The 22,893-nt window shown below is 45.5% G+C and overlaps 1 protein-coding gene across 2 annotated transcripts in view; it reads right to left on the bottom strand.

Moving 5' to 3' along the window:
* Positions 1-9,216: 9,216 nt before the first annotated feature.
* The window catches only part of LOC129382740 (uncharacterized), a 28,669-nt gene continuing 14,992 nt past the window's right edge, over positions 9,217-22,893 (bottom strand). Inside the window, exons 5-7 of one of the 2 annotated variants that reach the window (XM_072288552.1) lie at positions 20,917-21,093; positions 12,738-12,863; positions 9,217-9,633 (exon numbers count right to left, since the gene is read on the bottom strand). In XM_072288552.1, the coding sequence (XP_072144653.1) occupies positions 9,322-9,633; positions 12,738-12,863; positions 20,917-21,093 (615 nt within the window). In that variant the 3' untranslated portion in view covers positions 9,217-9,321. The remainder of the gene's footprint in view (positions 9,634-12,737; positions 12,864-20,916; positions 21,094-22,893) is intronic. The other variant, XM_072288553.1, reaches the window with a different exon arrangement.

Raw genomic sequence — 22,893 nt, 5'->3', positions numbered from 1 at the left:
GGAGGATGTTCGCGAAACCTACATTTATGAACTGCTTTCACAGCCCTTCCGTCAGAAGAAGTACGTGAACAAAATTATTAGGAAAACGCAGATATGTGTAGCCACGTGTCTCCATCTCATTCGCAGTCAACTGCAGCTGTCAGGCAACGCTGAAAGCTTAGTGACTTGCGCTGAATCCAGACTAGTCGTCAGCGTAGTTGTAGGTTTAGATGCTTCGTTCATTGTAATCACGACTACGATGTGAGAAATATATACAAAAAGTTCCCCAAAGAGAATTATATGTGTGAGAACTCACCTTAGTGACAAGATCTCTAATGAACAATTTGCCTTAGCAGACAATAGATGATGTTTCGAAAAGGCTGCGTTCGCATTTGTAGCATATCATTGCAAGAAGCCGGGAAAAACAGTAAAAATGTGGGTGCATACACTACATAGTCCCTATACTGCAGCTGCTCCTGCGAAAATCAGCCATGCTTAGAGCAATTTATAATACTTTATTAATAGTAAAATGATGTCATACCGAAGTGTTCTATACAGATGCTATGCACAAACACGCATTCAAAGCTTACGTTATACGTTAGGTATAGCCTTGATCTAAATTATGGTGTGCAAAACACCCAGCCACATCTTGAGACATAAAACAAAATTCTTTGGTTGGCTTCCTATTAATTTTCGCTCGCTGTCAATTTCTCTAAGAGAATGTTAGAGTTAAAGCTTTTACAAAGCCACTTCGGAGCCAGAATTCATGCTAAATACTTCCTAATACAAACTGGTATACGGAGACGAGAGAACAGGCGGCGACCCAATAGTCATTTAGTGCTATGGACAGGTCTCTCGTTGCTAGCTAAAACAATGCTACATGTAAAGGTATCCCATTACACCTTTGTTATGCATGCGTGTTTGTCCACAGGCAAAGTATTATACGTGTAGAAATAAAGATAAACAACCCGCATTTTAATAAATGAATGGGAAGTCACAAAAGGCATTTAACAATCAGAAATAGGCGTTCTGTTTGGGAGCTTAATAATGTTAACCGAACAATATTATTTACAGCGTCTGTTGCAGTTTGGGGGCCATTCGTCCTGTCCTGACGGTGTTCTTATCCAGAAAAATGACATTAATTTTCAGTGCTGTGGCTACTGCTTTTAGAAGCAAAACCTTTTCTAAATTGCGTTTTCCCTAAAAAGCAAGCCGGCTGACTGCGCAAGAGCCTGTGCGGCAGCTTATAATATGACAAGAAGGAGCGACACAAAGAAAGCCACAAGCAGGCACATTGTAGCGCACTGAATAGAAGTAACACCGACAACATAAATTTATCCAATTGGGAATGCTGACGAAAAAATAAAGAGCTCCTTTGCAATGAAACATCAGACACAGTCTCTCCAATGCTATTCACTGCTTCCTTAGAAGTATTTAAGCTCTTGTACTGGGAAGGCTTTGTAAGAAGGATGAACGGCGAATATCTCAACAACTTTCAGTTTGCAGATGACATTGTCCTGCTCAGCAACAATGGGGATAAACTGCGGCAAGCTATTGAGGGCCTTAGCCGAGAAAGTGTACGAGAAACGAAGAGGTTTTATTGTAGACGACAAAGGTAATGTTTAACAGCCTTGCAAGGGAACAAGAACTGACCAGCGCCCGATAGCCTCTACAGTCTGTACAGGAGTCAGTTTATCTATGTGAATTGCTCACAGGGCACGCTGATCATGAGAAGACATGTTACAGCAGAATAAAAATGGTTCGGAGGACATATGGCAGGCATTACGAAAGCTTGACAGCGAGCTTGCCGCTATTGTTAAAGAATAAAAGTGCACAATCATTACATTCTAACGGTGCTAACTTATCGGGCAGAAACTTGGAGGCTGCCTAAAAATCAGAGAACAAGTTAAAAATAGCACAAAAGCTAGGGGACGAGAAATGTTAGGCGTAATCATCAAGAGGCTGGAAATGAGCGGTGCGGACCAGAGAGCACACGGGGTTCGACAAAGTTCTAGTTGACATTAGGAGAAAAAAATTCACTGACGATTACGATACTCTCTAATACGAAATTTGAGCGCTGCTCTAGACACGTTTTCATTATGCATGTTAATATTTTGTATTGTGATTATATAGGTACACGGTTTATATTAGGAAGAGAACACTGTGAGCAGCGCGCTGTGTTTGCATACAGACGACGCGCTTCTCAGGCGCCATATTGTAGCCAGCGTCACCGCACCGCCCACACTGCTCGGCAATATATGCTTTTCTTTTGACGATTTCGTTCCACCAACGATGAAAGCGGGCCCTTCATCGCGGAGAAATACTGCCACCAGCGTCAGCGGCGACAAAACCCAAGGGAGCATCACATCAAGCCTTACTCGTAGCCGCTCAACATAGCCCGCGCAGGAGCAGTGATCCCCGTCACGCACGCTGGTACGGCGGACCGACCTCAGCAGCTGACGCCGCGGACGAGCGTAGCCCTCCCCACTTCACTCCACCCTGGCCCCGACTCGGAAGCGCAGATGCGATTGCCCACGCGGCGGTAGATACCGTGGCTACCGGCTACTCGGCGCATGCGCAGCCCTGTCCGCTCTGCTACTCCTCTTCTTACCTCCTCGCCCGCTCTTTTTAGAGCGCAGCTCTTTGGCGTCCGTTCCTGGGTTTCGCGTCGTCGTCGGCGTTGTCGTCGGCCTCGTAACCAGCTCCGCCCCCCTTTCATCCCCCCAGCGCTAGTAGCGACCGACTGATACCGCTGGATGCCGCTGACGCCGCTAGAGAGTCAAGATAACGTGACTGCATAGAACACCGTCGCCGCCATGCAGAAAGAGGAGGAAAGGGTCCCCCCCCCCCCATCTTCTTGTGTGGCGGATAGGGTGCTCTTCAGTTGCCGACGCGCCGGTTATTTCACGTAGGCCCCGGCACGTCGACGAATACGTGACCACCTTCCCACGGCTAGACCTGGTTCTTAGCGCTGCGGAAGCGAGGGTATCATATTGTTTGTGTCGGCATCGGCGGCGTTGTCCCTGAAACCAACTCCGCAGCTGGGGTTGACTCACTATCGGCGTCAGCGGCATCAGTCAGTCGCTGCTATCTCTTCCCTCCTCCCTTTATCGTGTTGTCCGCTTGCTGCGCGCGCTTCTGCCCCCATCGTTTGCCGCTGGGTGTACACGCCGCCCCCCTCCCCCCTCTTCCTGCGAGTCTCCGGTTGTCAAAGCGCCGGCTCGAACTTAATTCCTTTCTTCGCTCCTCCTCCAATGCAACCCCTGTGCGGTGGCAATCAGAGAGCCAGATCGGTGGCGGCGGATCTGTATATGTGCACCGCCCGAGCCGAAATTGCCGCTGCCATTCGCCCTGTGCGGTGGCAATCAGAGAGCCAGATCGGTGGCGGCTTGACATAAAGACAAACAGCAATTTCCTAACACTTATGCGGGAGAACATCCCGTTCCTCTCGCTCGTAACGCGTCCCACGGCTGTGACAACCTCGCGAGGCACTTGTATAGATCTCGTCTTTGAGAATCAAGCATTGGTGAACCAAGTCGAACATATATCAGTCTATTTCTCCGACCACAAAGCTTCCTTCATGACTGTCAAGAACTGTTAGTGGAGTCTTTGTTAAAGGAATACGTGTGAAAAATAAAAAAAAAAATTCTGTGATAGCGCATACATGTGTTGCTCGATTTCTTTGCCTCAATCTATCGAAAAGGTGAAACAGCTTATTTGCTGCGCTCAAATTTCGCATTAGGAAGTAACGTAATCGTCGGTAATTTTTTTCATCTATCTGTGCGCTCCACGTTCGCTTTTATTTTCGCTATGTTCATTCGCTCGGTTACGCCTCGGTACAACGCCGAAGTCACGCCGACGCTCTACGCAGGAATGGGCGCCTAAGTCCTGCGCTATAAGGTGGAGCTGGGCAAGCCACACACTGTGTCGGGCTGATAACTGGTGCATCATTAGAGTTATAGAATGGGCGACAAGGGAAGGGACGCGCACTCAAGGACGGCAGAAAATTAAGTGGGACGATGAAATGAGGAACTGGGGCAAGTGTAGAATATAATCGGCTAGAACAAGGCAGGGGTAATTGGAAATCTCCGGCAGAGGCGTTCGTCCTGCAGTGGGTATAAAAATAGGCTGATGATGATGATCACTGGTGCAGCCTTCAATAATTCCCGGATAATTTGCCGGCAATTTGGAAAACATTGGGAAATAGTTTAATTACAAGTACAAGACATTTGCTTATAGAGGAAGCTTCTGGCGTAAGAGTCGTAAGAGTGTATGATATTTTCAGCACAACTCCAACCTGCATCTTTCAGAGTAAGGGCGTCAGGATAATTTCAAATTACAGGTACCCTGCACACGAGCATTTGAAATTCAAATTTCTAGCTTGCACGTAATGACTGCAATAAATGGCACAATTTCGGCTACTGTGCATGGTATGAGCAGTGCGGAATTGCGGACTGTACGCCGATCATTAGGATACGAAAAGAAAAAAAAAATAAGACTTCGACAGAATACGATTAAATATTATCGCGACAGCAATTATATGGTCACTGCAGGTGCATTGATGGTATCGTCGTCGTCGTCGCCGTTGACGGGATGTTACGTACAATGTTCAAGGGCGAAAGCACCGTCGCCGCGCGCCGCATGCTGCGGGTGCGAGTTAAAGCGCGCGAGGGGAGCCGGCGATTGGTGACCTAATCTCGCGCGCTCAAGGGAAGAAGGCAGGGTGGAAACGCGCCGTCCTCCGCCAGGCGAAAGGCCCCGGGTGGTGGGGAAGCAAGCAGTGGGGGCGACCTTGTACTCCGGCAGTCACGGCGTAATGCGGTACCCCGCGGACCGTGTCTTGAAAGCGAACTGCGCTGGGGGCTGCGTAGGCGCGATAGTGGCCCATAGCTTTGTGCGTGCTGCGTTCTCGCCGCTTAGTTTCCATTTAGAGGTGCACAGCACGAAGGTCACTTCGCTCTCTGCTACTGCCGCAGTTCTTCACTCCAGAATTTTGATAGCGAGTGTCAGTGGTCATCGAGTATGGTCTGTTCAAGTTTGCCTGTGCGCGTTGGCATCTTAAAGCCAGAGGGATCGGTGACCCGACGCGCGGTCTCTTGAAAGGCAGGCCGGCACCCGAGACAAATCCATCTGCGCACTTAGCTTTACGGGCCCGCCGGAGGAGACGAACCATGCACAAGACGGCATGGTGAATCGGTGGGTGCACTTCGGCAGGGGTGCCCTTTGCGGCACGCAGTGCGCGATGGTTTTAATTAAGGTGCGAGGATGGGGCGACGCAGATGGTCGTTTCCCGTAAGTGTTCGTCAGTGTCGGGAGGCTTTTCCATATATGTCGCGGAGACGAAACGGTTGGGATGTTATTTGTTTACTTGTGCCTGGTGGTTCCTTTCTCTCCCTCTATCTCTCTGAATGTTCCGAGAAACGCAGAGAGAGGGTGAGAGAAAGAGAGTGTCCAATGAGTGACAGCCCAGTTGACCAATCAGGTCATTGGAGTGTCGTGATTTGCCGTGAGGGGATTCGGGAGGAGCAACTGAAGGGTTAAAACCTGGCTCCCGACCTCTCACGGTGGTTCCGGGCGCAGGAAAGGTGCTCTGCACTTTCGGCTCTGCCGAGTTAAGGCGCCGGTCCCAGTGTAACTCAAGGGTCTTGACGTACGAACGGTGCTATGCACTATCGGCTATGTCGAGTTGATACGTCAGACCCACTGTAAATAGCTGTCAATGTAAGTATTGTGTACATAAAATCTATTCTCCAAGTGCAACGTCTATGGCGTCCCATCTCTGATGGAAGAGGAGAAACGACGACAGCTGAAGAAAAGTTTTCTATCAAGTCAGCTGGTTACGCCAGCTTGGAGCACTCGGTGCTCACGTGTGTAAGAAGGAAGAAGGTAGAAAATTTACTGCGAGACTCTTAAAAGACTCAATAAAAGTGTTCACTCACTCACTCTGGTGAAAAACCATCCCGCAGAAGTGTTTCTGCATCTCATAATTTTCAGCAAATAGTACCCTATACTGTCTTTCGGTGCACTTGGTTGCATCTATGCCTATAGGCGCATGGTATTTATGGTGGTCAACATCTTTAGATACAATCATAACTTTCGAGAGCTTTCAACATAGAAACAAAGGCTATGTCGAAAGCAACTACTCCTCAGAGATCAGTCCAAACTATGTTAACGTCATTAAAGATAGGTCTATATTTTGAATCACTGTAAGGATGTAATTGATGACAATAAAGAAGTATTGATTTCTTGTGGGAAATGAACGCTGGTTCCTGGCACGATTTGAGGATTGTTTTTCGGTCTCCCTTAGCCCATACCTAATGCAAGAACTGTGATACAAAGGCGATGTCTATTATAAGAGTGAGCTCAAGCGTAAGAAAGCACACATAGGCAAACCTAACTGCAGCAAATGCACCTAATATTTTCAAATCCTGCACTTGTGTCGGGTAAATCATGCATATATGTGCTGGTAATATTATCTTCCGTAATCTTAGCACTGCGACGTTATCTGATGTATCCTAAAAAAAAACAGGTATTAATGAGGACTCGACGTCATAGAAAAGCGTATGCGAAACATTTTTTTCAGGAGACAAGTGGTGAGCGAGCGCCTTTGAGTTATGAAAGCACTTGTCGTTGGAAAGTACAGAACTTGCTATGAAACGGTTCCATAGCATCAAGAAACGGCTATTTCAAGCAGCTACACTACAATCACAAACGTCGAAGTCATGCTTGGAATAGGAGACAACTAGCAAATTAGCGCGGCTGAGAAAACAAGGCGAAAGTGAAACAACGATATGGTAGCGGGTGTTTGAGCGAACACTTTCATTTTTTTTACAAGTCGCGCCTGTGGCCAATAGCACCGTCCATGTCCATGAGCTGGTCTCATCGAGGCGGTGGACATTACACGGAGAAAAATTACATGAAACTGTTGCTTTTGCTTCGAGTTAGTGATAAGTTCGACTTCTCTCTGCCATCTGCTAGCCGCCTGGTTAGCTCAGATCGTAGAGCGGCTGCCGCGGAAAGGCAGTGGTCCTGGGTTCGAGTCCTGGACCAGGAGGAATCTTGCTTGAACTGCGATCGAGGCTTTTGTTTCAACGAACCCGAATGGGTTTCTTTCGGAGATATTGCTACGACTGGATGGATGTCTCATTTTCCCTTTAATAATTCCTTTACTTTTGCGCCCAGTAGTACTATAGTAGTGTACACTATCCTCAAGCTGCCCAAGCAAACCTGAGAGGAAAGCGAAGTCTTATTTACAGTCTTTTTGAAGGATGTGCGGCTCTCTAAGAGCTCCTTCGTTAGCATCGAACGCCGATGTCACCGATCCCAGTCGCTGTAGTGACTCTGTCATGGTGGAGTTTGGCTCTTTGTTGTCGTACTCAGACTCCATGTGCAGCACAAAAGAGCAGACAGCGAAGCTTAATTAAACGGCCTGGTAAATATGACAAGAGCCGCGAACGCCGGGTGCGAGCGTGGAGGGGAACGAGAAGACGGCTTGTTGCTGTGCGGTGATCGAAAATCAAGGCTCGTGAGAAACTTGCTTTTGAATCGCTGTTCATACGGAGGCGTCCACCCCCAGTATTCCGCAATCAGGGTACCCGAGCCTTGTTACGCTCGTCACCTGGCTCAAGCGCACGTGGTGCGCAAGAATGAAAGCCGAAAGTCTGATAACGAAGCTCAAATGACGACGCTTAAGCGACCGCGACGGCATCGCGAGCACAAGGTATAGCCCGGGGCTCAAGTTGGTAGGCCTCGCCTGCGCCACGGCGTAGAGGAAGGGAGGGAGGGAGGGGTGGGTGGGTGGATTGATTCGGGGGGGGGGGGGGGGGGAAACACACGAAGTTTGGCAAGAATGCTATGGATTAGAAGTTAGCTTAGTGGAAGATTTTCGCCGGCAGCGCATCAGTAGTATCTGTGCCCACGCATGAGGATATCGGTCTCATTTTTGAGTTGACTGGCACAATAGCACAATAACTATGCATTAACGAACGAATAATTGTGCCTTCAAGCGTCCAGAATTATAGTACGCGCACGTTAAAAAACTACAGGGGGTCAAAATTAATGCGCAGTCCTCCAATACGTCGTAACCCAGAATAAGATCCTTGCTTTTGGCACATAAAACCACAAAAAAATTTACTCAGGCCGAATGCAGCCCTACATGGCAGCTAGTACTCTAAAAATAAACAATTTGGCTTCAGCAAACGACCTACAAAAGAGAGCTTTTTTCATAGCTTGGTAAGCAAAGATAATTGTCCTTTGCATTGGTTGCTGTTTTTGCGTCAGAAATGTATTTAGACAAACTGTTCCTGATGCGCTTACCGACGCTAGACATATGTGTGCCACTTAGTGAGTTGCAGGTACCTAAACTCTGTACAGATTCTTGAAGCGCTCGCAACAGACTGCAAAGAGAGACGTCGGGATAAACGAACTTCTTAGCAGCACCAATGGTGAGGCTCATAAGCGCTTCACATTCCTTGTGTATATGTATGCTGACAGCGCTTACGAAACGGGTTCCATTTTATTGCTAAATGATCAATGCCTTCGAACGCATAATCAGTGATACTGTTAGGTGTGGGTGAACGCATGCAATAACATCTGACAAGTAATGTGCCGAATTGGTGACGGTTGCAACATGCCTGACGGTTGATGAGCGGATCAACCATCCATAAAAGTTCATAAAAAGTTCATTATGGGCAATGCAAGACAGCTTAAGATATAACGACACGCAAGCGCGAAATGCCTGTATATGAATATGTCCAAAAACAAGAAAGGGGCTGACAGATGGAATAGCACACTGTGGTATAAAGTTTGTAAACAGGGATAAGGTGCCTCAGAAAGGCTGGCCAACGTTTCGATGGGAGGACCTATCTTCGTCAAATGCCTTTGACGAAGAGAGGTCCTCCTATCGAAACGTTGGCCAGGCTTTCTGAGGCACCTTATCCCTGTTTACAAACTTTATACCGCAGTATATGAATATGGTACATAATAAAGTGTGTGTGATACATGGGGTCGCAAAGTACGTGCAAAATTGCACTAGTGCATATACTGAATGCATATAATCACGAAAACAGCTCGATACGTTGAAGCAAGTATTGGGTCCTTGTAAAAAAGGCACAACAAGAAGTCGCGGTAATGTGTACATTAAACTTGCCTCATACACTGGAGGTAAAGACCGCATGAAAATGTCCTTAATTATGAGATATCAAAACAAGGAATAATAAAAAGTCTCCTGATAATATACGAGAATACGAATAAACAAGAGAAATAAAAACACTAGCGAGTGGCAAGATTTCGGTAGTTTGGAGTAATTACAGTCGAGAACAGGAGTTGTTTACTTCTCGGTAGTCATCTGAATATTCTTGTCGCGATGCTGCTATACCGGTTGGAAGGAGCCGTCCCTTTCCATGCGTCTTCAGAAACACCTGCGCCTTTTTGAATTTTCGTCACCGCAGGCTGTTTGTACCTTAGTGCCCTCAGTTGTCGCACGGCGTATTTCAATCGGTAGTAAGCGGCAGTTTTGCTGTCTCTCAAGGTTCCACGATTAACACGCCAGTAGGCGGCGCAGTCGCCGCCATAGTCTTCGAGATCGACGTCATAGAAGGCCCAGCCGAGACTCTCAATCACCGACGGGGCCGCACTGTACGCCACAGATTGCATCTGCGTAAGTCATTATAAATTCAGGCATTCTTACCCGAGCACTTGGCAAGAGAATAGACAAAGTCGTTCTTTGGCAGTGCACGTAAGAAAAGGAACAATGTGAAACATGATATTATAGTCAAAATTGACGTCCGTGCATTTAGCGCGCGTAGACCATGCGTTTCTAATGCGCGCATTAGCCTGTCCACACAGTGTAGAGAAATAAAAACCGTTGCGCTTCTGGTCAGGCATACGATTAACGTAGGTGCAACAAACAGTTTTCCCGGCGTATGCGTGTACTTGATATCCTACTTTGTATCGCGCATAAGATGCGAAACATTACGGTTTATTGTCATGCATCTCAATTTCCATTAAGGAGCACTGCTATCGATGCTTTATTAGCTTCCTCATCCCGATGACTTCCATCGCCCACTATAATCTTCACGTGGTGGTATGGGGGCGCTGCTGCTCCGCAAGTCCTAGCCTCGCCTAAAGGGCCTAACGCGTAAATTCACGTCGCAACCTGACACGTCGCTAGCGCGACCTCATCCCCGCCTAGTTCTCGAAGCCACTTAGCCTCGCAATGGGAAACAACACATGTTGTTCGAATACATTGTAATCGAAGACATTGCCCATTCAAAAGAAGTTCCAGTGTGCGACGAGACGAAGCTCTGTCCGCCGACAGGCAATATTCAGGACATGCAGGAAAATATTTTTTTTCACCCTAGTTGAGGTGGGTGACGGCGGCTACTGTCGTGTGCGTCAATTTCTCTTCTTATTCTTCCTTTAACAGTACTTAGGTGGTAGTAATGTTGCTTTTATAGTGACTGATGCTGTTTCGAAAGTTATGCCAGCACCGCAGTGTGAGCAAATTATATTTCGGAGGTTGGTTCCTGCTTCGCCGACGTCGATCATGCTGTGGCCGCCAACGACGCGCAGTGAGGCCTTTCGCGCACATCCGGCACCGAAATTTCTCTACATTGAATTAAATCTGGTATGATCATTCATATTTTCTTTATTATTTTCGAGCTAGAAAAAACAGTCGGCGACTTAATCTTGAAGTAATAAATTTATGAAAATATTGCGACTATATTGTCTGGTGCCACACTTCTCCATGTGCAGACGAATATGTCTAGTTGAAAAGGAGCACCCGCTTTTGTGAATGTTTTCAACAAATGAGTTTTTAGAGCAGTCTTTACAATTAACGTTGTAGCTGATTTCATGAATTACATTTTGGTTACCCACGTCCTATTCTAACTACTGATAATTTGTTTCTCTCCAACAATTCTTGCAGATCTAGCGGTGTCAGGTGCACACGGCAGAATATATGATCAGATGAGCAGTCCTAGGTGTACTACTTTGATGAAATTAACCAAAGAGAGCAAAGCAGGTACAACGCAACCGTTCCCTTTATTATGCGGCTGAACCGGCGATCATTATTCGGAGAGTATATTTTTATACAGCTTTTAGCTCAGCAGTTTAAACTTTATATCGGCCTCAAAGCAGAGAATTATCTCTATAAAGCTTGAGCAGGGCTCCCGCGAAAGAAGTAATACACAATAACACGGTAATCCATGGCATTGTATGTACATCTGTTCCATCCTATCAATGGAAGTGATCACGTATTTCGGCTTGCAGTTTGGCGTAGGCCATGCGAAATTGATTTCCGTCATGAACGTGCTCGCACCGAACTGACTAGTTAGTACTGCTTCGCGTCGGCGGTTCTGCTACTTGATCCATTCAAATCTGAAGCCCACGAAGACCATAGGAGAACTTTCATGCTGAACCGCTTCGTATATGCACGTGAGTAGTTGAATATATTTTCCCACACCATTCTTGCGGAAACTAACCACGATATTTTATATACATGAAATCTATATATATTCCGTAAGGTACAGAAAGCATGCGAAAAAAAAAAGTATTGGAATAGTGTACGCAGCGCTTTACTATAGGGTTCGGACAAAGCAAAAGAAAGGGGTATAATTTTCCCAAAACTCGGACATTACTATTGGACGTTTAGATATCCCGTGATATCACATACAATTCACGTATGCATTAGGACGAGGGACATACTTTCGTTTGCAAATTTTGCAGAGGGGCCGTTCTTATTTGAAAACGCCATTTTCTTTCGTTTTACATAATACCAGATGAAACCTTTGCGAGCCGCACGACGGGACAAAATTCCGTGTGAATACGTGTACTACTTCCGCATATTATATCACGGAAGTCCCCATGTTACTACGGACATTACCACCGTATTATGTCCGTCAAGCAAACTACTGGCCGCTTGCTTGATCCTACGCTGACGTACAATGTGACAGCTGCGGTTTAAGAGGACGTTCCCCGTCCACCATTTAGGCCATGTATATCACTGGCTAACACTCCTGTTGGGGTAATCTTGTACATAGAAACCCAAGAAAGCGGCCGGAGCAAACGCGTCGCGCTATATCCTAATAGCTAGCGCACCACATGCCTAACGCGGAGATATGGGTGGGTAGCCGCCTACGCCGAGTTATCTGTTCATCCTGTTGCATTTTTCTCTACGTCATTATTTCTGCGATCAAATTAAACACAGCAAATAACCGGCCTTATGCTTTTTCCTGTTGCATCATTTGTCCCTTCATATGAATACCTCTAACAAACATCATTCCCTTGGGTTCATCCTTCTTCATTCTCTCTGAATTGTTTGACGGTCTTCACTGAACCTCCTTGACACCTACTTGAGTCGCTGGGTATATGCCACTAAGTATGTGGCGGTTTTCAATAGAACAAAAATATTTAAAACTGGTCCGCTACTTAAGCTGAATCGAACCAGGGTCATTTATATTGAGACACATTTCACTGAATGTTTATTCATAATATCGCGGCACGCGGCTTTCGTGGTGGTGCCGCTGAAGGACGCAGGGTGTAAACAGGAAAGCGCAAGAGAGGAGCCCTCATAAACACCTTATACATTAAGCGTATTTGTGGTGTCAATACTATGTGTCACTAGTTTCATTTATTCCTAATAGCATTAAGGTGGACATTCATCGCAAGGTGAGTTCTATCGCAAATATCTTTTTGTTCGTAAGTAAGCTAAGAAGTACGCGGACATAACCATTTGCGCTTACATAAAGGGCACTCACTTTGTTAACAATGTCCACGGCGGTCGTGTAGGTTCGCCAGCGCCCACTTTTGGGGTCATCATCGTAGTGGCAGAATGTTGGTTTCGTCCGTCCGCCTTTCAGGAACGTCGAGTTGGAATGGCACACCTTTGTATGGAATAGAAAACATAGCACATTTAACCCAATACCTCCTTCTGCTTAAAGAGAACGAAATGGCACGCGAAGGTTTGCAGACATGAAGTCTCCCATCGAGATGAAATCGCAAAGTTTGTGCAAGCACTGTTCACCTGTCATCGAGATAATCTAAAGAATACCTTGCACGACCTACTACTACTACTATAATTGAGAATGGAAAGAGAAATCACGTAAGAAGTGCTTTGAAACATTTGGAGCCATTGCCGCAGCAGCAGTTCTACTTTTGCTGCTTCATGTCATCTTGAGAATGCCTATCAACCATGTACCTCAATTGTCGTGAGCCTATCATGCTTCCAACTAAAAGAAATACATTTGCCATTCACAGAGGAAACGCTAAGTGTTCCGCATGCCTGTTGTGCATCTTTGAATCACCAAATGCATAGTTGACAATATATTATAAGATCACTAAGTATATCGCTCACGATATGTCTTGGGACACGTGAAATATTATGTACAATGTACCTCATGGTATAGCAGAAAATGTATGACCCTTTACACACAAGCGTTTTATTGAGCAATTGTATAAAATGATTTTACGAATGATTTAAAGTGAGCGCTTGCTACATGACACGGCTTGCTGTTTTGCATCATTTTATCGTGTGCCATGTTTGATGAACAGCATGCCGGCATCATGTTATGCAACTAATCACCGAGATAATAAAGCACGTCACTTAGCACAAATAAATTTTATGCTTTTAAAAGTGTCATCGGACACTTTAAGCGCTCTCTTTTCACGAAGCACCGCTATATCCAATTAATCAACGGATGTTTGCGTAAATTTTTTGGGGAGACATAAAAGTAAAATTAAGCGAGCAGTTACATTGCCTCTATGTAATACAACATAACTGCCTTGAACTATCCGAGAAACAAAGGTTTATTAACAGTTAATGATTATGTGCAAACTAAACACTCGTCCCCGGCTCCATATTTGATGCGGCTGGCGGGGTCATGTACAATCGCGCCATTATAAAAGCTTGCAGCCACTTTAGTATACGCTAAAGAGGATAAAAGCGAAAGCCTGCCCGCTCACGAGGCACTCGTTACATTACGTGACAATTTCATTCTAATCCCTTTCATTCTAATCACTTGCTTTATCCCACTGAAGGTCGCGAGTTAGAGTGCCCTAAGTAAATGTGTCTTAATTAGCTATATGTAAAGTTACCGCACTATAATTAATACGAAAGGTAGTGGGCCTGACCCTCGTCTTCCACAATGCCATTTGGAATCGAAATTGGGAGATATGGCCGTGCTCGTGATTTTGAGCGCCTTCATCTACTTCGCCCTAATAAAAACCAAAAGTCTAGGACTCGACTCTCGGCTTTCACAATGTCGATTGTAATCCAACATGGAGACACGGCCGATTCGCCCATATCTGAAAGTTTGTTCGACTACCATAAAAGGTGTTGGGTTCCAGTGCCTTAAGTCTATCCTAATTGGCCCCAATTAACACTACAGCTCGTGCTGACACTTCTTCACCTCGGCTTCACGATTTCTTAGAATGAAATTGATGCCCTAATCCGCCCTATTTAACACCTAAGGGTGGGGGTTTGATTCCCACCAAATGTAGAGGGCTTGCCTCCTTATGAGTTTTGGTGCCATAACGCCGGACGGCGTACCGCCGGACATCGAATGGTTTGTCCCATGAGCCGCCTAAGGTTTTCGTCTTAATAGGTTACTGCCACACAGATTGTAACAGTAGTAAGAGCCCTTGATTATGCCACAGCACAATCCGACCAAAGGCCACGCATGCCCCCCCTGAATGCCCGGGTAATAGAGCTGCTGACAAGACCAGCATTCTAGCTGTTTCGACTATAGACGACGGTGGGTCTAACCTTATTAGACAAGGTTCGGGTTTCAAACTCTTGTAACTGCGTGGACGTACCACTGATTCTCGTATCTCGTGGCGCTTTGCTCGATCAGCACGGCGTGGACCAGGCGAGGGTGGGGCGGCGAAGCTGTTGTTCACGCGATTTGGCGGTGTCTGTACATGCGTGTTTTGCTGCGATGACTGGGTTTTCTCCAATAATCGTAGCCTAACCACGTCGTGCTGACTGCGGTCAGCAAGTGAACCATGCCGATGGCTGCACGAGCGGCTATGCGACTGATGCCAACAAATCAACCCGGCATTTCTTCTCTGCTCTCAGCGACGAGACGCTTCGTTCCACGTAGAATAGGGCCATTCCACGTGCCGACAACCAGCTCTCATCCAAGTTTAATATTTTTCACATCCATTTTCACGACCATGATATCCTCAAAAGCTACGTGCATGTTAAGGATGGAAATGTTGTTGAAACGCCGCACGGAAGATGGACCCTTGTTAAAGGTGCCACCCCAAAGGTTTTTTCAAACCTATCTTTCTACCTCTCCAAGTTGCCCCAGAAGAAGCGGAAAGAAAGAGGGAGCATTGCGAAGATTTCTCCAAGTGCTGTACGTAGTATCGGAGAGCACAATGACTTGAACGTGGAAGACATTGAGCTCGATCCGGACATCGGCTCTGCAGCTGTTCAATAGCTGGTATTGAGTGGCGTAGAGCCTGTTGAGCTGCCACCTTCGTGGCGAATAATTACGCTTAGAGATAGCAGTAGTCTCTTCACTACATTATTCACAGCCAGCTTGGCGAGGATGTTTTTACAAATAGAAAAATGCGTTTGCATAGTAGACGAAAAGCTGGCTACAGCAAGCGCACGTGGGCGCACAGCAACCGCGTTCTTGCGTGTCCGCATCACCATTATTGACGACCTGCAAAAACTATTAGCCACCGTTGACGGACTACACGTTTGTGAGAGACAACGTACACATGGAAGCAACTGCTACACAACTCGTAAGTGGAAAGCCCTTTCGATTAAGGAAAATTGCGCGTTCTGTCGCAGTCGGGCAAAGCGCATGCAAAGAGACGCGTCTAGGAAAAAGGAACGGCAAGCGCGGAGTCAAAAAGGAAGTTCAAAAATCTCAAGAGGAAAGAAATGGGGGCAGCAGCAGCAGCAGCAGCGAGAATTGCGTTTTTGGACAATATGAAGAAGTTGAGTGACCAGTTGTGAGTTAAGGATTCAATGCGGTTAAAAAAAAGCAATTGAATCGCTGCCACCAATACAGCAGCTCGCTTTCGAGACATCTATGAGGCAAGTGGAAGTCAAAGGCCCCCGAGCGTTTGCGATATACAAGGATGTGGGTGATGAACTGTCTGCTACTTTGCATTGCAAGTCAGAAAGCATATCGTTTACTTCGCAGCGTGAAACTTCTCCATTTCCCATGAGCAGCAGCTCAACCAGATAATTTCAGGCGTACCTTGAGAGTCTAGTTACAATTCAGTTGCCCTTGAAACAATTCGCACCTCTTTTTCAGGACAAGCCAGCAGTACAGAGGTTGGGAACACTTGTTCTGGATTAATTTAAACTAGAAGCGTCAGCAGACTTTAACAGCTCAACCTATAGGTTTGATAGATTTGTTGACTTTTTTACTTCAGAAGGACAAAGCAAAGTCATACCTGCGGACATGCATTGGTTATTATGTTCATCCCTCTGTTACACATATGGCTGCAGCCAGTGACATGTTTTGCCACAACAGGTGTCGCTCCTTGTTTTCTGCTTGCTAAGCTGGTTCTAGATTGTCTTTTGCAGCTTGAACGTCACAGTGCACTTATTTTTGCTGTCGTCAGTGATGGCGCGTGGAACAGTATGTCAATGTGGACCCATGTTGGGTTTTTAGGCAAGTTGAAGGCCAGTCCAGTTATCAAAATTTCGCAGCCTACCCTTGAAGAAGGACGTTTCCTTCATTTTCTCTGTCTGTACCCCCTGTGTGTGCCCCTATCATCAAGTGCGTGAGGAATGATCTTCTGTGGCATACATATGCAGAGGTAATAGTCGCAAGATTTTCATAGTACTTCAAACGGCATAATTGTAGGGGCATTTTTCATGCTTTGTTTATTCTGTTTTCAGGTGGGCCCTGACTGCATCAATTGCAAGCATTATCAGCAACTTTATGAAACTGAGAAACACGTGCAGCTGAAACTTGTCCCTTCACTCACAGCCTCCCATGTCAACTCCAGTAAATTGTTGAAAATGAACGTGCGACTCGCAACTTGTTGCTTTTGCCTCTCAGCAGTTCTTTTGACGTCTTAATCCTTTAGTACAGGAGAACCTTCATTCATATTTACTCCTCAGATGCCTCAAGACAATTAAATGTCTTGAGTTTTATTTCATATATCCAGTAGGAGTGTTGCCATTGGAATGCAGTTCTACAGAGACCAGCGTGAACCAGGGTTTGAAGGGACCGAGGGCACAGAGTAGTTTACGCTACTGATATACAACTTGTTCGATGTTCTCAATGCCAAATGTCGCATTGAAGGCGTTCGCAGAAACTCTCCAAAGAAAAATAGCAAGCTTTTTTTATGGTTATTGCTGCTGACATCTTTAAACAGTACTGGAAGGCTATCGAGCTGACTTGTGGCACTCTTTTCTGTTCATTTTCCCTACATTTCTCAAGTGCAAGATACACAGAAATGCATTTCATTTAAATGCATTGCCAATACCGCAAATAAGTGCAGTACGATGCTTTACTTTCTTTGAAGGTCATTAGAGACTTCCTCGACTTTCTAGACACGACAGAAAGAAACAGTATTCGAGAAAATACAAAATTGTTGGAATCACAGTAAACAACTGAGTCACTTCGTATGACCGTTATGTCAATTTTTCGGCATCATCACTCTGCTGCATAATACGGAAGTTGTGTAAGTGGTCACAGCAAAGCTGAATCGAAAACCTCTGGAGGTGAGTGATAGCAGCATTTCTTTCATGTACCTCAGTCTCTTTGCAACAAGTTTTAAAACTCTTTATTTTGTTTACAACGTTTCTTTGGAGTCGTGAGAATTTTTGGCGGCGATGAAGATCCCCCCAAGATTGCACATTTTAGTCAGATCATCAGGCCCCTTAGCCTCTACACACCGCTAAAGATGGCAAAAAAGCGAATTGTGCCGGTGATGCAGACCACCTACTCATATATATTGAGGAAAGCCTCATCGCAGGCAAGTTGGCAGATCTTGCCTAGAAGCAGGCGCGGCAAGAAAGGCTGGCTAGGATTCTTCAAAACATTCAACTGCGGGAGCAGGAGCCCGATGATGAATTGCAGCACAACTACACCGGCCCATTGCAAGAGATGCAGTCTTATACTATCTTGCAGGGTACGTTGTAACGAAAAAAAAAACAAAGTAATTTTCCAGCTGCATTGACTGTCTCAGTACTCTCGTGGGCACCTGCCTTCTTCCACCAGCAGCAATCCTGACCAAAATGCGGTCATATGTGGCTGGTGCCCTGCCACAACCGCCAAGTGCCGTGACCTGCGTGCGTGCGGGGATTGAGCGTATCATTCAAGAAAAGACGCGATCTAGGAAGGAGTCTGGGAGAAGAACTTGGCCAGCACACTCTTGTGCAAGCTGCATGCCGTGTGCATTTTGAGGAGTTTACTGCCCATATTATCAAATTTTATTTCGGCGCACGATTGCATTTTTACGCGCGGTTCCTTCATACAGAACGTGCCTTGAATGTACCACCGAAATCTGTTCGCAAGCGAGCCAAGCTCATGTAGGTGTAGACATCTCACCTTTGGTGTGTGTTGATCTGACGAAAGTAGCTTCATTTCTTTTTTCATCCTGAAATAAAGGGCCGAAAGTGTGTACATATCAAGGTAGGGTGCCTCGTATTTATTCTTGCTATTTTGAGAGAAGTGCACCGTTTGGCCTGCTGACTGCTACTTCACTGCTTGGTCCACGATTAAGACTAGTAGGCTTGAAAAGAATAATTAGCAAGTTTCTGCAAATTACAGTTAACTGCGCCTGACGAATGTATATCACGCTTTCAAGCCCATTACTCCTAAGATACCGTGGAAGATTATACTCATACTGAGAATAAAGTAAACGAACGAAATTTGAAAACCGACTTTGGCGTCTCAGTTGCCAATGACGAAATGTTATAAGATTCTTGACCGTGCCGCTGAGATAAACGCGCGTGAACCAGCAACAGCTGATTAGTAGAGCGCAGTGGACGGCCAGTGTGCAGTGGCCGTGGACGAGACTTCAACCACGGACTCTGGGGCAGTACAGCTGCATTTTCAGAGGTCACTAAGGTTCTACAAACAATCTGCTAAATACGAGGCTATACAATCATTAAAAAACGGCATCGGTGGTTACGTTCGTGAGTTGCTAATTCGTAGGAATCGAGTGCCGCCAACACAGAGCCACACTCGTGTAGAGCTACATGCGGCACTCCCGCCAACTGGCGGCCAGCCAAAGAATGGAGGCGCCCGAAATACATAGCGCTTGCGGAGAGTTCAACAAGTGAACGTAGTCTAGTAACGTTGAGCGGGTCAACGTGTATCCGGGCGCGTGGTGCCAGGGAAAGCAAGAAGATCCGTTTGAGGTGCGTGCATTCTGGGAAAAGGCAAGAGCCATTAAGGCCTGGCTACACTAATAGTCACAATGAGCCGACGTCCGACATCTTCGGTGGGAATTGCGTCGACCCCTGTCTCTTAATTGTCTCACCATTGAATCATACGTGGCAGCGAAGGCGTAACATCAGGGGTCGAGCCCGGCGAGATAGAGTGACATCACAAGTGGAGTTCTGCGAGAAGTTTACCTATTCTGATTAACCGGGTCAGGACCACTGAATTTTCTCTTCTGGCGAGAAAGGGTGAAACGATTGCTTAAAACCAGACATCTTGGGCGCTGTTTGCGATGTGTGCTTCCACATGAAGTGTGCTTTGGTTTAGTCTTCTAGACTGCTGAGATGTAGTGTGCTAGCGCAACAATGTAAATACGTAAGATGGACCCATTCGTTTCCTTAAACTTCCCGACCTCATCACCTCACCGACAAGCAACTTTTGGCGATAGAGGCAGTTGATCGAGGGAGTCTCTTTATTCAGCTTAATGGAACGCCGTAGTAAACCACAGTCCCCTTACCACATCGTAGGGGCTCTGGCAGCATTGGAAGGTGACTCTGAGTTACGGCCGAACCCAGAACGAATATTCGAACAACGCACAAGAGTAACAAAACACTTAATCCAATACGTCCTGGAGACGTGTAAAGCGGTTTAGTCTTATCACCCCATCTCGCCCACGTGGCACACCTTGTACTTTACTGTTGTTCTCTACTTGTCAATAAAATCCACAATTAAAAGAGATGCACGAGGTTGGTACAGAACGCTTTAGTGAAACGGTTGTACCTTTACGGGTTCTACACGACATTATTGGGTTTTTGTGCACAAGTGAACCCATGACCTCATGCGGAGACCCCGAACACCATTGTCACCGAGCCACTTCGGCAGGTCGTTGTCGTGGTTGCAAACTTCCCGAACCTTGCCGCAGGTGCTGACGCATGGCTGAGAAATCCGCGTATTATGACGCAGTGCAGCGCGCAGCCACCTAACGAATCCACAAAAAGAAATCGCTAACAGCAGTCCCAGTCACCCTAACGTCTAGTTCTGTGCCACCGCATATATACTTAAACAGTAGAGTGAAGACTGCCATCATGTGTTTCCGTTGCCAATGCCGGGTGTTATTTCTAATAATGCACAGCTCTTTATTTATTGCGGCAGAAAACACCCTTTGTGAACATTTATAATACTATTATACTGGGATTAATCATGTGCCTGTCATCACGTAATGCCACAATGATCATCATGCACATGTTAAAATGAATTATTATGGCCCCCAACAGAGATACGAATTTTGCTGGCTGACATTCTTTCGTCTTACGTCATTCCATGAAATGCTTGTAAGCCAAAATGCCTGGCAAAGCGTCACTCACATTTAACGGAACATTGTAAGGCTCCTATACTACCGGTAGTTGTTGAATTAGATATCGGATTGAGTGGTAAATGTGGTGGCTTTTTTATTTATAAAAGAATTATCTATTATCTGCAACATGCGAGGTATTAAGAAAGACCGCTAAAATGTTTCAAATGCAAATATTCTAGGAGCGGAGTTACGCAGCCCAAAGTGCTTGCACTGCAGTACCGTGCCGAATGGTTGGAGCCTGCTGCTGCTGCATTTGAGATTGAGGAGTCGAGGTTCCACTATATGGGGGTCCTCATCCACCACGTACTCGACCACGGCGAGCGAGTGGGACAGCAGCAAGGGCACAGTCACGTTACGCTGAAGCCTCGACGAATTCAATACACTGGCAGCTTCTTCCTGCGCAGTTCAGGGCCCATATTCATAAAAGCTCTTACATTAGAATTGTTTGTGAGCGAATAATCATGCCACTCGCTATGCTGGGCACAGCAGCGCAAGTGTACGGCCAATGGCACACGAAACTTACGATGAAAAAGCTTTGTGAATAAGGACTCAGGTTTTATTCTATTTTTCTCCTAGCAAAACGCTGCTCACCGTTCATATGGATACGCGTAGGAGTACAATGCCCCGAGCATCAAATATTATCCAAAACGCCTCGACAAATCTCGGTGGAGAAGCCCCGCGAGCACTGGCATTTCAGGGATTCATGATTTCACACTCCCATATTCTGTCCATGCTGGCATAAGTTACTCTGTTTGTCGGTGCTCAAATACCCTGTCTTGATCCTCTGGAGGCAATGTTTTGTTCTTGCACGCGTTGAATGGGAGCTAAATTGCAGAAAATCAACAAAAACTGTGCTTTTACTTCATTGTTTATTTCATGAAATATGCATTGGTTAAGGAAATTTCAGTTCCCGAAGAAAAAGGTAGGCGTTAAGCGTTCCACAGGGAAAAAACTTCGAGTGATTCATCAACGTTCAATGTCTTCGTTTATGAAAAGGTCGGTTGCTATAGTCATTTTTTTTTTACTGGACATTCCTTGGTCGGACAATTCTTTTGATCATATCTCGGAAGCGAAATCTGCATAAACGTAACGCCTATTGCAGTGTGTTCTTCAAGAGTTCTTGGGTTTTGTAGGCCTTAATACATCTTGGACGGGAAGCGTCACACACATGACATATTACCATATAACGGCATTTCTTCATCCGTTACGAATTGAATGTCGATAAATGTGTGCCTTTTCAAAACATAGGTATATTGTCATAAAATATATGAACATATAGAAAATGAAGTTAAATACAACAATAATTTATTATAAGACGCTCCACAAATACAGTTGACAACTTGCCAATATGCTTCAAAAGAGGAAGCTAGAATTTACCTATGGGTTGCTAAAGCATATTCCATAAATGTGACAATCATATGTAGAATAACAAGTATGAATAGAAGTCGATGAACATAATAAGGTTCGATATACTAAAAGTAAAGGCTTGAGAATGTGCAGTCATTTCCATTGAATTAGTATTAGATTCGAGAATTCACAATTTATAATTGTGAAGTAAAGTTTAGTTGCATAACCTAATCACCCAAAAAGCATTTTACAGCCCACAGCGAAAGAGACGGCCGCAAGTGCTGACTCTCCCGAATAATGCTGCTGCTTTGTACTATCCTTGTCATGTACAGCAGATACGACCATGTTTCATTTGTTTATAGTTCACTTACAAAATTCTATACGTTGAGTGGCAATTCAATTGATAGTAGCATCAAATAAATAACGTAATATGACATTTTTTTGCGTAGCCTTCATATTTCACTTTCTTCAGGAATGGTAAATATATGGCAATAATTTTGATATTTGTAGGTGTATGTTCGGGAGTGTTTATTTTTCAACTGAATAACAAATATTGCTAGACGCCCATTTATAAAGAAAACTTAACAGGCATGCCGCCGAAACATTGTACAATTTATTATTAATAAATAAAAAGGCCAAGCACCGGCATACCACATAAATTTATTCTAATGGTGATCGAAGGGGTGACCAAAGAACTCACTGAACGGCTATTGTTTGGACAAATGACCAAGACCAAAGGCCATGAAATACCTTGGGTTATACAAAGTAGTCTTACAGTTTCTTTAGAGTTGTAAAGGTCCCGATAGACTAGGCCGGAATAGTTTATAAAACATTTCTCTATTAGTCTGC

This window comes from Dermacentor andersoni, chromosome 6, assembly GCF_023375885.2.
Source record: "Dermacentor andersoni chromosome 6, qqDerAnde1_hic_scaffold, whole genome shotgun sequence".
Lineage (NCBI taxonomy): Eukaryota > Metazoa > Arthropoda > Arachnida > Ixodida > Ixodidae > Dermacentor > Dermacentor andersoni.
The sequence above is the reverse complement of the archived record's forward strand: the minus strand, read 5'-3'. Positions and strand labels throughout refer to the sequence as shown.